Raw genomic sequence first — 17401 nt, 5'->3', positions numbered from 1 at the left:
GTTCTAGCAAACAACATATTTTCATATGCAAAAGTATTGGACGCCAAAATGCCAAGGCTTGCCAAACGTGTCAGAGAGGGGGGGGGGGGGCATTTTTACCCTGCATATCGGGCGTGCCTGAATAGGCCCCTGAACTTTGCGACGTCGCCTTGTGGAACCTCTCTCGTGTGGGAAAAGAAATGCAAGCCAAGAGGTCGCGTCGCAGCACAATCCCAGCAGGGTCTCGTGGCACCAATTCTCCTCTCTCCTCCCCTCGCTGCTTTGAGGGAGGAGCGATTGGTGTGATTCCACCGCGCGCCCGTTGCTACCCCCCTGGACCTGCGGCCACCGCAGAGCGCGCACGCGAGACACCCAACTAAGCAGAGCCGCCGGTAGGATTGTGCTGACGCAGAGCCGCAGTTGTAGCGGGGGGCGGGGCTTGCGCGTGCTGCCTGCACCGGCGTTCCACAGCTCGAGCTGCCAGAGTGACAAGCTCGCGACCGCAGGAGCCTCAGCAGCTGTTTTGCCTGGCGTGCGGGGGAGGAGAGGGGCGCGAGCTGGAGGCAGAGGAAGGCGCGTGCGAACCTATAACCAGGATCCTTCAGCTGCCGGACATACCTGCACCAAACCTGGACCCTGTCTGCTGCTTCCTCTTCCCACGGGTTACATCACAGCCAACTACCTGGAATATCCTTTACCCTTGGGCACCAATTTGCATCCGTGCCAGAGCTGTGAGCCCTGCGTGAGCTGCCATCTGGAGGAACCTTTGCCCCACGGTGCCTACCCGTACTGTAGCCAGGAGCTGTTCCGCGCATTTTACCCCAGGGTGCCAACCTGCATTGCAGCCAGGAGCAGTGGCCGATCGGTCTCACCTGCGACACAACCATCCTCAGGTTACCCATCCTACATCCCAACCAGTGCACAGCATCACCGGGCAGCGCTGCATCACTATATGCCCCCCGGATCCACTTCAGTCTGCTTCACAACCGGAAATCTGCCAACCCTGCCACACCCGACGCATCCTCTGCCCGATCGGTGCCTGCAGTGTCAGCCAGCTTGAATCCTAAACAGGTGCCCCCATGACCTACCACACCTGCTTCCTCTTCTGAACCCAGCCCCCTTCACATTTGGGACCACCGAAGGAGGAACGGTCACTCCTAATCCCTCCATCGGCACTGAGTATCAACCGGCCTACCTCAGCCAAGATTGCTGCTACATGACCTGTCACGCCTACTCCAGGGCGGAAGTCTGCATTGCAGCTGAGAGCACTACAGCATCTCTCCCTTATCTGCAGCACCCCCTGGGTCCAGGACTGCATTCCAACCTAGAAACGTGCAGCCCTGTCACACTTGTGGCATTCTTCCTTGTACAATAGTACCATTTTTGTTTAGTTGTATAACTGACCCTTGGTGCACTCATCACTGCAACCCCTCCCTCTCAGGCATCTCTGACCTGCTGGGCCTTAATACATCTTTGAGCTTTATCTAGAGTACCCACCTTTTTTGAAGGGCATTGGATAAAGTGTTCGCTGTGGTACTGGTAGACCAAAGTCCCTTTTCTACATTCCACAAATGGTGTGATCCTCGGCAAAATACCCTCATCTCTTTGTGGCCAGTTTGTCATATCACCCAACTCTGGAAACACCTTGAGACCGGTATTAAGTGCTATGTTAATAGAGGGCCTTTAAAGGTGCTAGGGTCTGCAGACTCACCGCTGTCTTCTGGTGCTACCTCTGCCCCTATCACTACCCTTTGGCCAGTCTGCTGATATCCTAGCCCGTTGAACTCCTCTGAAACAAACTCCTCCCCCTGGCACCAGCTGCGTTCTCTTATTGGTCCTCAGCCACCTGCCCCTTCCTCCGAACAGGCCCCGCCCCTTCTCTTATTCTCCAGGAAACCGGTCCAGAGGAAGGCACCTCCGACCTGTTGGGCACCGCAAACCCCTGCACCTGTGGCGAGGAGACTCCATCGGCCCTGGACCCTCCTGGCAGCGCCGGAAGATTTTGTGATTTCTTTTCCAGGCGCTTCCTTCTAGCTTTTGATTCAATCCCGAAGCGGCTGGCCATGCGGCGCCCCCAAGTCCCTGTGTGCTAAGGCTGCCCCTGGGGACCATGGATTGTTGTCTGCCCGTTTCTGGCTCTCCGCTGAGAAACCACCCTAACCGTCAATGGAGGAAGAGACTGATGCCCGCAAAATCAACAGCAGCTTCCTGCGCGACCACAGCTATGCCACCGAAGGTAATGACGCGCCGCCTCGCGCTCCTCGGGGGTCCTTGAGCTGCTATGGTATCGCTTTGCAACCCTAAGGATGTGTGCAATCTGGTGGGCATGTGATCATCTCTGCGCACATTGTACATGTTTATTGTGTTCTTATGTAGCGCCAACGCATCGCCTTTCTCATCTCGGCGCTGTTTAACTTGTCCGATCATTAGCTTAGCGATCGATGACCCCGATCGCAGTTGCATTAATACATTTGTATCCACGAGGGATCATTTGGTGTCACCCGACTCTTAAATCTATTTGTAAAGTCAGAGGCAGTGACCAGCTTCTTTAAATTGTTTTTGAATGTCGAATTTAAAAGTCTCCTATGTGCTTTGACCGCCCCAGGGGACTAGCTCCGATTGGCGCAGCAGGTGCAGTGACGCCAAGTCCCAGAGGCCTTAGTGTCCACTGATTCCGCAGTATTGCTCTGTTTCACAGTTGAAACCGCGACCAAGTGGGTCAGTAAGTTCCCTGCGCTAGGGCCCAGGCCATGACACACGGGCTACTGCTGTCAGAGTGCAGCAGGTGCAGTGGCACCGGGGTCCACAGGGGATCACTGAACCATAGTTATTGGGGTATTTTATAACAGCAGCGGTGGGGGGGTCTCATTTCCATTAATGCAGTGGGCGGGGCTAGATCATGGTGGCATGGATAGAGGTGTGGTCCAATCACTAATGGTGAATACCCGGTTTCTTGCCCTGGCTTCAGCATTCAGCCACGCTGTGTGGTGCGGGTCCAAGTCACTCATTTGCCTCAGATCCAATAGCTGCCGACACAGGGGTCGATTACTACCTGGCAACTGTCAGTTGCACATCACTCTATAAATACCTGGCTAGTCCCATATTAAGTGCAGGTGTGTTCTGCAGGCTCAGGTTTGCAGTGCAGTCCTTTTCACCAGTGAGAACCGCGCGCCCTTTGGCCGGTAGTCAGACTCTAAAGCACGTGCCAGCCCAGAGAGAGAGGCTGAGGAGAGAAGGAAAGCACGCGCCTCTCCCTCGTTTTATCCATTTTAAAGGATGCGTTGAGTGCAACCGGTTGTGCGTTGTTCTGTGAGGCATAGAACATTAATACTAATTTGGGGTTTGACTGGCAGCCAGTGGCCGTTTTCGAAGCAGGTGGAAAGGGTCATTTTGGCTGCCAGGCACTCAGTTGACTTTTGGAAGCTCTGAGTGCGCTGCTGCGCATCATCAAAGCTGCAAAGAAAGCAGCGATTGCGCATGCGCGCTCGGAGATGTAATCGCATGCAGTAGGCTCAGATTTCTGGATTAACCAAAGGCGGATTAGGGCGCTCTCAGACTCTATTACACTCCGGGTCCTTTCAGTCGACATAACATCTATTGTGCAACAGCAGCGGTTGGGAAATCTGACCACTTCGCCCTGCTGGGTTCAGCTGAGCAGCTAGGGTGACGGCCAAGGTGTTCCCTTCTAAAGCGCCGAACTGTTCCACTTTACCTGCGCGGCAGCGCTTTACAATCTGAAAATATTTGGAACATGGCGACTAGTGGGGTTATTGTGCATATTATGGCTAGTGTATGTTTGGGAGGAGAGGGCTTACAGATGATTAATTGTGTTTAGTGCATGTCATCCACTTCTTCTGTAATCCGAAAGTACTTTTAGGGATCTGGGCGCTCTTTCCAGTTCCAGGTTCCTTACTGACTGGAGTCTGTGGTCTGGCAGTTTTAAGTTTGTTTGTGTTTGGTATTGTTGGACAGAAAACCATTCTGGAAAGTGGCCTCATGGCGGTGGCTTTTGTTGTTAAAGGGCATTGACCGTGGCCAGACAATTGTGTTGGGAGCATGAGGGCGACCTTGTAGCTGAATGGTGGGATGGCTTGACTGAAAATGATTTTGAAACTGAGGCATAAAAGTTATGCATATCGGCAGTTAAGGCGCCATTCCTCGTTTTTAGAAAGGTTCTAGCTAGATTCTCGTAAGAGGTTGAGGATCCTGTTGACTGCAAAAAGTGTGGGCCGAATTCAAATCACAGCTTCTCAGTGCAGCTAGGCACTGTGATCTTGGTCAAAGCACCGTGTCTCCTTCAGCTGATCCAACCAAGACTGCGACTAGCAAGTGCTGCGCGGAATAACTGCAATGCAGAACATAGATAGTCAAGAGAACATGATGTTTATATAATCAGCAATCACACGTAATTAATCGTCAATATCATTATTGTGAGAACACCTGGCCTAGTTCGGCGCTTTATTTGCCTGCAGGGCGGATGCCTGTGCATTTGGACTGCTGCCTGTTTGTTGTGGGGTCTGGGGTTTATTTTCTGAGACTGCTAAGTCCACTCTGCTCACACTCAGTAACTGAACTGAATTAACGCATCTACTATATGTGACCATATTCTGCACGTAACGGCGTCAATGAATGATTTAATTCGCTCGCGGCTGCACCGCAGTGTTCTCCATCACTAGCCGGGCAGACCTGGTTGAATAAAGGCCCGCGCCGGTGCGCCTCCCCGACCCCCCTCCACGTCTTCGCGCTCGCAGAGCTCAGCGCCGGGAGCGGCAAGAGTTAACGGGGCTGAGGCAGCGTGCACGACTCTGCGCGGGAGCTGCAGCCACACACCGGAGCCCGGCCGCGCCGATCGGTCCTCCCTCCCTCCCGAGCGGATCGCTCCACAGACCCGGGGATGCCCCGCCGCGCCCAGACCTCCTGACCGCCGGAGAGCGCCGCCTGCACGGAAGGACCCGATTCGGAGGGGTTTCCTCGTCGCACACTCGGTGATCGCCACGGGGCTCTGAGGGGACACGCCAGGGCTTAAAAAAACAAGCATCGGTGTTTTTATTTCCAAAGGCTTTGTCTGGATTCTTTCGGAGGCGCTCCCTCCCTCCTTCTGTGATGACATTGACCGTCTCAGCTAAGACAACCCCACACATGCTCGTGAAAGCCGAGTAGGTTCTTCTGCCGGAGGCGGATCCCGAGAAGCAGTCCCGATGAAAAGCCTGTTGGATTTAAGTGAGTACTCACGCCATTGTGCACGCACGATTCACGCGGGCAGCGCCTCGATGCTCCGGGAGGTGGGCAGACCGGAGGCGCGCTCGATGCAGCGGACCGCCGTGTGCATGCAGTGTACTCGGATTCACCGCTCTGCCGTGTGTTAAACAACGGGGTGCTCGCCTTTGTGGTGTACCTGATGCCCTGGGGGCGCCGCCATGTGCAGCACGTGCCCCTGTGGGCATGGGTCGGCTCGCGCCTCACCGCAGGCTTGGCTGGGAACCAAAACCAGCCCTGGCTGAAACTGTCAAATCAGCCCCACGTGGCACCGTGCCACGGGTGGGGGAGGGCACACGGTGTCGTGAGGGTGCGCTCATTAAATGCAAAATATTAGTACACATGGTGAAAATGACGCCACCATTTTCAATTATTTTGGCTAAGCACTTCCGTGGGTGTATCATGGCGGTGTCCCCAGCTCATGCACCACCCCAGTAGTCTGCTGCCCAGTGGGAAGTACCAGGAAGCCTTACAGGCTTTGGTTGCCCGGTCTTAACGTGCTGATGTGTTTATTGGTGGGTTGCATGCCAGTTTCTAGGGAAAGTGAATCCATGTTCCAGGGGCGATTCCAAATCATTTTGGTGTTGCTGAAGCGTCTGTGTCTGCGTGTTTAACCTCCACTCCTTCTTAAGTCAAACTAAGGCTCTGGGTGAGATGGTGCGCCTTCGGAAATCTTATGAGAAGAGATGCAAGGACTTATATCTATATGCACTGGAAGAGATGAGTGGGCGGGGTGTGTGATTGGAGTTTAAATACCCCAGGAGTCTAAATACAATAGAAGAGATGCACATGTAGCAGCACAGCTGCAGTTCTATAACACAAGGAGAGGGGATATGATATTTGGCTTAAAGAGGTCTATAGAAGTGAGGTGAAGACAGCTGAAGAGCATCACGAGGACGTTAATAACTGTTAATGCATGGAACTGTCTTTCAGACAGCCTGTGGCCATAATAAGTAACAGTCCAGAGAGAGCACCAAACGCGTGCCTCATTACAAGGCCTGCATCAATGTAGCATGTAGACCCAGAATTATTTACAGATTTACGGTGGTCATTGAAATGGGCTGTCTACATTCATCTGTACTAGTGACTGTGAAAAAACATTCTACTTTTCTTCCTGAGCTATGCTGATGTTTCCTTTCTAGGGCAGCAGCGATGCCTCGCGGACCCCTCTCCCTTTCAGTTCTTTCCAGCGCACCCACCTGCATCTGGTATTTTCTTTATACAGCTTCTCTTTTGTATCTGCCTAGTTAACAGCTTGTATATAAGACTCTAGTATAGATTCCAGTCCATGACCAAACAGCACAGCTGACGCAGTGGACTCACACACAACACCAAATATTAACATGGCTGATGCCCTTATGCAGGAACCTAAACTGTTCTTGTCTGGCAGCTTCTTGAAATGCTGTGTTCCTCCACTGCCCCTTAGCCACCAATCTTCTGTCCCTCAGACAAATCCACCTATCATTCCCTCTTACCCTGAATCCTTTTTTCCCCCCAATGCTCTTTTAAATATGTGATACGGCAGCCATTTCCTATAAGTAATCTGTAAAGTGCTCCTGTGCCGGACAGGTGCAGCATCGCTATACTCTACGAGTTACAAATTAATATCTTGCAAGCAGGCAATGTGCTGATAAGTATATACTTAACTGCAGAGTTACATCATTATACATCAGCAAATGTGACACTAAAATCTACCATCTCTCGCACAAGCTCACACGCACACTCATCTCCCCAACCCGTGAACTCCTGACCATCCACACTCGACTCCCTAAATGCAGAGAACAATTAGAAAGGAGCCTTACGGCGTCTACCTCTTATTTTCATTTATTATTATTCTCTTTTGCCTCAGGCTAAAATCTTCTCTGGATTGGAACGCATCTCATCAAAAAGTAGCGCTTGCAGAGGCGGTCATGTGGCAAAGTACCCTAGTTTTAAGGCAGGGCGTTGCTGCCCGCTGAATGTCATATGTAATGCCTTGTCTCCTCATCAGTAAACCAGGCGCAGCACAATTATCGGATGCAGGGATGCAGAATCAAAATGGGAAGTGAATATTGATTTCTACGCTTCTTGCAGTATAGCACGGCTAACCGCGATGGTATTGGAAAATTCCGTTCCCACTCCTATTTTTCAATAAGTTAATTGATGCAGGACCCAATGTACAATTGAGAAACGGTAATGTCTGCTCTGCAGGACTGATGATAGCGTGGGGGTTATTCAGGTATGCAAGACTGCGGACCGGGGAGAAGGACTACATGGCAGTTGATCGAACGCAATCTCTGAAGGGCCAGCGCGGCTGGAGCATAGTGGCCTATAGGCCATGCGGCACATGGCGTCTGATTGAAACATGCCCTGCTCTAACGTTTTTTTATGGGAAGCATCCTTTGGCAAATCTCCCAGATTCCCTACGGGATAGGATGCTTTTGCCACCAGAATTGAATAGTCGATACATGCTTCCATTACGGGCCGCCAGGAGTTTTCGAATAGTTCACTCATGTTTCTGTTCCATTGGTTATTCTACTAGTTATGTTGTTATATTTATTAGAAGCAACTTGTGTCTGCCCTCCTCTACTAGTAAAATGACCAACAAACATATAGGAAAGGTAGTATTTAGCCCATGCAACATGACGTCATGGTAAATACCTAAGCAGCCGGCTACACCTCTGTAGCCATTTTTTTGGTTTAGGAAAGGTCAGAAAAACTGCCCACTCTCTACGACACATGCCTCAAATACAATCCAAACAAACACAAGCTGCACACAAGTTTGTATGGCAGGCCGCTACACCACCCACAGTACAAATCCCATGGACAGGATACAGTCCTAAACGCCCGTTACACCCCACTCTTTTGGCCGGGGCATAGCCACTGACTGACATCCCTCACTAAGCCGCACCTCGATTGGTGGACTCACAAACACATACAATCTGTACTCCAATGAGATAAGGGGCAAAGCTGCTGGTGAGCCTGTGCTATACAAAACTGTGCAATATGAAGAGGTCCAAGATGCATCACAAGGGTGACCAGGAGTTCAGTACAACAGGAACAACCGTGCTTCTTTAGCATCCATAATTCACATGGGAGTCTTGGACTGAAGAACTACGGAGCAGTGCGTCAGTCGGTTCTAAATATGTAGTGTCCATGGACAAGAATGATTTCATGGACAAGTCGTGAGACCTTGAATTCAGACAATGACAACAGAAGAAGCAAGGTCGATGTGTTTGTCTTGGTGAGAGGATCTTAAGAAGGTATTGGGTACCACGCAAGCATAGTCACATGATTGCGCGACGCAAGTTTACGCCTGTGCTTATAATCTGACAGCTCAATAGCTTGAGCTTTGAACGTTGTTTGCTCCTTTAAGCCCTTGAACACTGAATTCGTCATGCACAGAAGATATTGTCTACAACAGTCATTCTCCGCTAAAATCATAACGCATCCAAGCGATTGTAGATTCACTACAGCTATTGTGCAATGGAACTGTTGAGCAGTGAAGCCAGTATGCACTTAAGGTCTTTTACAGAGGGGCTCCTTTGCACCAAAAATGTTGTCCTCCGAACCAAATGACTTCTGCAGGAGCTGTGCACTGAAACCGTCATACACTCATGATTTTGTGCACTGAAAACCACATGTCCATAAGCCACTGTGCAGTGTAGATATTGTGTTCCATATCTAGTACATTGAAGGCTAAGTACACCTAATGTGTGTTGGACGACATTTGTTGTGCATCCTTATCCTCTGAAGGCATTCTGCAATAATCCAATGTGTAATAAAACCATTGTGCACTGAAAAAATTCCACCCTGAAGCCCTTGTACACAAAATAATTTTGTGCATGTAGTTGCCATGCCACATTAACAATAGGCTGTGGCCTTCGCTCATAAGTACATGCATGTAATGCTCGACACCGAAGAATGTATAACATTACAACGCATACATTTAACATGCATGCCTTTACAACACAGTTTTAACATCGCAAATTCTTTACAACGCATTCTTTTACATAGCATGCCATTACATCGCATTTTCAGAAACTACGTTTACAACGCATTCCATAACATCACATTATACCTTTACAGCGCACACCATTACAATGCATACCATTACATTGAATTTAAGGTAAGTGTTGGATAGTATAGGGTAAGTCACAAACATCATTAGGGATCTCCATTGGCTCCCGATACGCAGCCGTATCAAATTCAAATCGCTGTGTATTGTTTACAAGTCACTCAATAATCAAGGTCCCCACTTTCTCAAACAGAATCTTCTCCATCACGTTCCAACCCGATCTCTTCGATCCTCTCATCAGAACTTCTTGGCTGTGCCTCGCACTAGAACAGTCACATGGGGCGACAGGCGTTTTCTGGTTGCCGCCCCTAGACTCTGGAACACCCTTCCTGCACATATCCGAGCAAGTCCCTCCCTGTTCACATTCCGCAAACAGCTAAAGACGTGGTTATTTGACCAATAACCTCGTATATCTTCTTTACCCCAGTTGCTGATCTATGCCCTTAATTAGCGCCGAGACGCCCACGGGTATTCGCCGCGCTCTACAAATGTCAATAAATAAATACAATAAAAATAAATTCTAACTCCAGTGAGTGCAACAGTAGGGTAAGTGTTGCATAGTGTAGGGGTGAAAATTACTATTCTAAATCCAGTGAGGGCAACAGTAGGGTAAGTGTTGGATAGTGTAAGGGTACTATGCATTGTAGTGGTATGCATTGTAATGACTTGCAATGTAATGCCTGCATTGTAGTGACATGCATTGTAATGATATGCGTTGTAGTGACATGCAATGTAATGGCTGTGTTGTAATGACATGTGATGTAAAGGATGTTGTGATGTAATGACTGCTATGTAAAGGTAGTGCGATCTAATGACTGCGTTGTAAAGGTTGTTTCCCGACACAAAACCATAAGGTGAACTATCTAGCTGCAAACCAATATGATCCATCACTAAAGAACTTGCAATGCTACCCTGACTTCTCTAGGCTTTATCCAGCTTGGCTCACTTACAAATTAAACAAAACATAATCAAATTCAATCGCAAAGAGCATTTTTGAATCCTGTTAATGATTAATCCCGAATAAATAGGAAGGCTTACGTTAAAGGTGGATCCAATGTCAAAACCACTTATAGTGGCGTGAAGTTCCAATGCTAACGTAATGCCATAAAATGGCACTTCATCAAACCCTTGTCAAGTTCCACTGAGCAGACCAGGGGTGAAAATAGTACAAACTTTCTGTTTTGGGTAATCCCTTTTAGGTAGAACCCAGCCACCTAGCCAATGGCCATGAGACACCAAACCCACCTGATGTCCTCCATACATAACACATTCAGATATAATTGAGTTTCATCTCTATATTTTCATACTGGAGTTTTGCGGTGATAAAAAAATCTCTGTAGCTAAATTTACAGATTGAAAAAGACAGATATACAGCGAGCTGAAGTGGATACCAGACGGAAGTGAGATTTAGCCAAACTGGTCTCATCCACTGTCACATTCGGAGGAAAAAAATCAGCCAGATAAGATGCAACGCACCTCAGGTAAGTACTGATATCCACAAACAAATCTCCTGGATCCATATTAAAAATCATTATCAGCTATGTCCATTTCCACTGAGAGATCCAACAGCACCAACAACAAATGGTTACCTCTCAGCAGACTGCAGAGAAAATTATCCAAAGGGTAGCCATGTCAATGCTGAACCAGCCGCAACCCGGGCTTTTACTCAATGTTAGATTGATCCAGGAAAGACAACAGTGAGAGAGACTTGACCATGTGGGCCTCATTGTAGCTGCTGTTAATAGTTAGTGGCTACAGGATCAAAATGTTATTAACAGTGACCTGTATTGGGATCAAGGGTTGAAAAGGAACAGGCATCACTGTGCCTATAAATACATTGTTGGAGTGCAAAATGATTGAATTTTCAAAAGCCTTATGATTGTCCAGGGACCAACTTGTCCCCTGTTTCCCCACAGACAAGTATACTATTGAAAATTCAGTTGATGAAACCATTGGCTATAGTGGGGACCAGTTTTTTTAGAAGACACCAGTGATATCTTTAACAGCACTAATTGAGATCCTATTCAATGATTATTAAACTGGAATTTTGTGTCAAATGGGTTAGAGGCAGACACTTATTTCAGATGTGGATTCATTGTTTTTGAAGGTGCCGAATTGTGAATGGTGGGCATAGCTGGTGTTTCCAAAGATGCATTTCTACTCACAGCACTTTGGGCCCCTCAAAGGAGTCTATAGGTTGCAACAGAATCACCAGTGCACAGTCTTATTTGAAAGTAGATGTTTCAAAACATTGTTAACTGCACCACTCGGAGATTGAGGAAAGTGTATGCTCTGGAAAGAGCACTCCTTAGTGCCCACTGTGTATTGGACACAGTCTGGTAGTGAGAAAAGTAGTGAATGTTTTGTCTGTGATACTCGGGTTCATGAAATTGTAAATTACAAATCCCTAGGCAATTAATGTTCTAATTTGCATTATATAATATAATTGCAACATGATACTGAAAAAGGCTAAATGATCACTTATAAACAATGTAAAAAAGACTTTTAATAGCACAAATCATCTAAAAATGTATGATACAGCATGCTTGTAATTTTACATGGCAAAAATTAAAACCACAAAGGAGGACAAAATATATACTCCTATTTGAATACATGTCTCTCAATGAACAACCTCAATGAATCATTATCCCACCACTGTCCTTTTCAATCAAAATAACAGACTAACATGTTCACTTCTCAAATTCCATATTAAACTATACTAATATACTACCCAAATAACTGAATAACATATCTACTACTCAAATTACTTCATATTTATACTATACTCATTTTCAACACTAATCTTTTATGGGTTCCGGAGTGGCGTCCTACTCGCCAGAAAAGCGCTTCAACACCCATCAGGGGTAACAAGTGCTATATGAAAGCAAATCTTTCTTCCACTTCTATCCCTCCACTATCCTTCTCACTCCAAGTAACAGACTAATATCCACCACGGAATTACTTCATATTTCACCATATTAATTCACCATTAATCCTTTGAAGGCTTCCTGAATAGCGTGCGTCAACAAGCGCTATATAAATACAAACCTTTGTCCTCCTCTATCCTTCTGCTATCATTCCAAATCCAAATAGCTGACTAACCTATCCACCACTTAAAATGTACTTGCATGTTTCACTATACTAATTCAACACTAATCCTCTATGGGTCCCGGAGTAGCGTGCTACTCGCCGAAAAAGCGCTTTGACGCCTCGTCAGGGGTAGTAAGCGCTATATAAATGCAATTACAATACAATACAATACAATTTGTGTATATTGCTTTTATATAGAAATAATATTGCAAAATTAGTTAAATCAGAGAAATATTTTCACACATAGTCACAACAATGAAAATCATGAATGTCTGAATATCAAAAATCAATAATATGTAAAAAAAAAAACAAGATAATGAAGTAACACATATGTCCAAACTGAGAGACAATAAAGTGGCTGTGATCATGGATGGATCCTGTTGTGTCGTTTCTACACGTGTTTCAGCGACTACAGCGCCTTCATCCGAAAAGCCACAGATAACATGTTAACTATAAAACTCTGATGGTTGTAGTTGAAAATGTACATAACGGATCAAGCATTGCAAACAAAGTCGACTAATTCCAGTTTATATGTTTCATATAAGTTAATTGTGTCCATCAGGAAGAAAGGTCTCGACATTGCCATTTCTTCCTGATGGACGCAATCTACCGACTGGGCAACATATAGATTAGTCTCTTCAGATCACCATCGGGCAGAGTGGAGTTCCCAGTTCCAGATGGGTTTCTACATTACCTAAGAAACATATATAATTTTGCAATTTTATTTCTATATCGAAGCAACATACACAAAATGATTGACTGAAGTTGTTCATTGAGAAACATGTATTTAAATAGGAGTATATATTTTGTTGTCCTTTGTGTTTTTAACTTTTGCCATTTAATATTACAGGCATCATGTATCAAACATATTTAGATGATTTGTACTAACTTTAGTCTTTTTCACATTGTTTATTAGTGATCACTTAGCCTTTTTCTGTATCATGTTGCAATTATGTTATGTAATGCAAATTAGAGCATTAATTGCTAGGGATTTGTTATTTACTATTGTATTTTCAATGCCCTAGGAATAGGTATAAGTAACAGGGGGTCCTTATATATACACTGATACTCAGGTGCCTGCAACATCTTCTGTTGGTTACTGTCGAGCGCATGACTGCACAAGTAATTACTTTTCTGCCTGTGATACCCAGATAATACATTTGCTAGTTATTGCATTTTTGAGGTTTTCGTTTGGTCAGACATCTTATAATATATTGAAAGATGGAGTAGACCAGGCCATTTCCCCATAAATTTGAATTAACCTGTGCTATCTCACAGAAAGACCAGATACTGTTATTTACTGTCCAATTAGATTTCTTGACCACTTTGGTACTTAACTGCAACGTCATGATTAAATGTTGCGTTCCAAGATAAGCAACAATAGAGAAAGGGCAAGCTGCTTGTGTTCCCATGGCAAAGCTTTAGCTTCTGAAGGCCAAAGCCCATCTAAGTTGTCGATTACATTGGATCCAATAATGGTATGGAAACTGAGGTTAGAAAGTTGGTGTGTTAGTTCATATGGATGAATAGTTGAGGGAGACATTTGTGTTTAACTTGAAAGTCCCTTGCTTGTAACAAAGTAGGGATGCCGAGCAATTTAGCCTTCCGAGGCTGTTAAAACCGTACCATTCTATTGGGTAATAGTTATTGAAGCCACATAGGTCAACTCAACTCCAGGCGTTACCTAGGGCCAATATTACTTGTTAGTGCGTAGACTGTAGTCTGGCAAATAGTCAAGCATTTGAAGCAGGGACCCACTTTGTAGATTTGTTTGAGGATGAGATGTAGATGAATTTAACTGCCTGAGACGTAGATGAATTTAACTGCCTGTCATCCAACCATGGAGCCAGAAACATATTAGCAAAACTGCAGTTGGAAAGTGGATAAGACCTGCTCTGACAGAAGGTTTTTGAGACTTTTAATGACAGGCCTTTCTTTGACCATGGTAAATTAGGTAACTGTTGATCTTTGGTTCATTAAGACTTCTACATCCAGATTTAAGTTTTTGCCTGGAGACAAAGTAGTTGTTATTTTTACGTCCTGTGTTCCAGATTGGTTAAGTGGTTGCTTTGCTGGCTTTCACAATGTCAATAAGATGAAATCCACTGATTCTCAGGTTGACGTTTAGTGGGCTTAGAGAAATAAATGGGTTCTTTTTGTGCTTGTTAATATTGTCAATTGCAACTTCATCTATAGTGATAAAGGTTTTTTGTCGTGTCTTGGCACTGTAAAACTAACATCCTGTGCCTTTTGCCATCACTTAGTAATTTACTAAGACCCTCTTCAGAGTGCTTTGAGTAATGGTGGGTTATTTTTTCACCCCTGAAGTTACCAATAACACCGGTAATTCTAGGGCAGAGAAAATCTGGAGCATTATAAGTTGAACCCTGAGGACTCATTAAGAAAAGAGGAATTACCAGTTTGAATTTTTTATTCGAAGTCGTCGTTCTTCTGGTAGTTCCCCGGTTTCTCCAAGAGATTTCGGCTTCATGCAGCAGCCGAAATCTTCAGGCAAAAGTAAGCCGATCTGTGCTGTTCCCTCTGATCTTAATACTCCAATCAGTCTGGTAACTACTGTTACCGCCTCCATTGGATTTGAAAGGTCACTCCTAAAAAAGGCCAAGCATCTTCAATTCTTAAAAAGGTATTCAATAGAGTTGACTGGAGGTTGTGAGAAACATTCACTTAGGTGTACTCGGTAATGGAATGTGAAAGAGATGAGGGCAGGGTACGTATAGATGCTCACGGTAGATTGGTGATTTTGAAGTTGTAGTTTGCCTAGAAGATGAGTTGGATAAGTAGGCCCGAACACTTATTGTGCATGGACTCATGCTGTGGTGATGGTATGCAGCTGTCCCCTGTCTTGGAGTAGCCACAGCCAAAACTCAGTAGCTTGCTATTGGAGTTTATGATTGTGATATTGATGTCTAGCGACAGGTTTTTGGGTAACAGGAGCTTCCTGCACTATTTGGAAATAAGTTTAGCAAATGTAAGTGAATATTTTATATTTTTTATTTTATTAACCAGCAATGTAAATATTGCCATTTGTTAAAGCATCGGTCCATGAAGGTGAAAGAACCGGGCATAATTCCTTCTAAGCGGTTTTGACAAACTGCCTTATGACCCAGATATTGACCTGTATATGTGACATGTGTAGATACATATAATCAAAAAGGGATGACAAATCTATTGGCACGTCAGCTGTATAGAGGGTGTGTCACAGCAGTCGTGAGTGTAGTTCAAGAGGCTCGACTTTGGACCTTGGGACTCCTGTACTTGGTGGAAATGCCAGTCCAGTTTCCTTCTGAACAAGGACACCAGCTGGCCCAGTGTTGGCCTACTTAGTCCTTGCCCAAGAGGTATGGCTTGAGTTTCGTGGAACTATGAGCATGGTGCCCACCGCTGGACATGCTTGTCACCTTAGGCCCTTGCACTGTGGAAAACACAATAGTTTTGGGTAGAATGTTAGCTGAAAGTGTCAGCGTTTGAGAGCCTATTCAGAGGTGACCTAGCTTGGCAGTTTGGGCAGGGCTGTAATTATTGGAGCATGACAAAGCCTGATTTGCATAAAGCCTGTCTCTAGCTGGAAGGGCACGAAGAACAAAAATGATTGGCTGGAACCACGGGGCCCACGCGATTACCAGTGGCTGAGACTGTCATTCCACCCACCACTTTTTGTCTTTTCCTTGGCCGGTGATAACATATCTAAACTGTTCCTAGGCTGTTGGAATGCATCAGCAATTACAGCATGAAATATGAATGCAAAATGACTAAAGTGAACCCAGCTGAGTGAAAAGCAGTGCTGTGTATATCTTGCTCGCCTCCGTGTTGCTCACAAGAGAGGCCTGTGCAAGCTTTGTTCCTTGAATGCCAATTTTTTTTAACCGTCCTTAGCATAACATTTGCGTTTGGCGCGCGTGAGGCGGCCATTACGCACATACATTGAGCGTCGCTCCACATTCGCTGCCCCGAGGGCCTCGCCGGGCCTTTCGCTTGTCTGCACCCAAGCTGCTTTGCAGCAATTCGGGGAACTCGGCGGAACGGTATACATCGCCGAGCACGGCTTTGCTGATTAAAGCATCCATTATCCCGTTTAATGTCTGCAAATTACTGTCAAAGAAAACCATTCGGAAACCAATTGCATCCCTCGAAAAACGCAGGCAACTCTTCGGCGGGACAGGGCGGCATTAATATTTCACCCACTCAGTTAGCCGCTTCATTTGCAGCAGAACACACAAATGGGCCATTTGCGAGGCCGCCGATTGATTACGGCGTTGATTTCTCTATGTATTTGGCACATGTTTGACGGGACACGTTTAAGATGAAGCTTTAAACAGCTGTTACTGTGAAAGAGCGGAGAGGCCGCAGTTCTTACAAGAGACCTAGTTTGTTGGGTTGCACGTGAACCCGTCCCAGTCACAAAGTAGTTGGCTGTTTTATTAGGGAGAAGCTGTCGTGGGCAGAACCCCCGCCACCACAACCCCTCCCCCCTCCAACTTGGCGTCTTGTACGTGCTGGCGCTCCCACGAGGCACGTTCCTCCTACCGGAAGTAGCATATGTCGACGCTTCCCCTCACAAGCAAATAGATATATTCCCAAATATTTGAAGGCTAGATAATTTACTCTTTTAAGTTCAGTTTCTGGTGTATTTTTGCAATACAGTGGCAACAAGCGGGAGTCACAAAAGGCTGCATGCTCAATAGAGTCAGTGGAACAACAATAAGAAGACAGGTAACTTCAATATACAGAAGACCAACAAAGATGAAAAATGTTTACAGTGTTGCGGCGATAACGTGATGCTAATGCAGTTTCCGTATCAGCTGTGGACGTCTCTACATGTTACTGTGAGGTTCTACATGGGGTGCGGTGTCTCTGAAAGACAGGAAAAAAATCTTGTGTGGGCCATTACTGACAGGAAGCAGCCATATGCAAATCAGTTCTTCCTCTGCCTCAAAAGAGACAGCTGATCTTGGACTGGGAGGCCATATCTCTTCTGAATGGCAAGAGACTCCCCCAAGG

General features: G+C 46.0%; 1 protein-coding gene across 1 annotated transcript in view; it reads left to right on the top strand.

Annotated features, from left to right (window-relative positions):
• Positions 1–371: 371 nt before the first annotated feature.
• The window catches only part of LOC147703004 (serine/threonine-protein phosphatase 2A 55 kDa regulatory subunit B beta isoform-like), a 255474-nt gene continuing 238444 nt past the window's right edge, over positions 372–17401 (top strand). Inside the window, exon 1 of the mRNA XM_086929465.1 lies at positions 372–2215. Within this exon, the coding sequence (XP_086785591.1) occupies positions 2146–2215 (70 nt within the window). The 5' untranslated portion in view covers positions 372–2145. The remainder of the gene's footprint in view (positions 2216–17401) is intronic.

This window comes from Lissotriton vulgaris, chromosome 7 (genome assembly GCF_964263255.1).
Source record: "Lissotriton vulgaris chromosome 7, aLisVul1.2, whole genome shotgun sequence".
In the NCBI taxonomy this organism is placed as follows: domain Eukaryota; kingdom Metazoa; phylum Chordata; class Amphibia; order Caudata; family Salamandridae; genus Lissotriton; species Lissotriton vulgaris.
The sequence above is the reverse complement of the archived record's forward strand: the minus strand, read 5'-3'. Positions and strand labels throughout refer to the sequence as shown.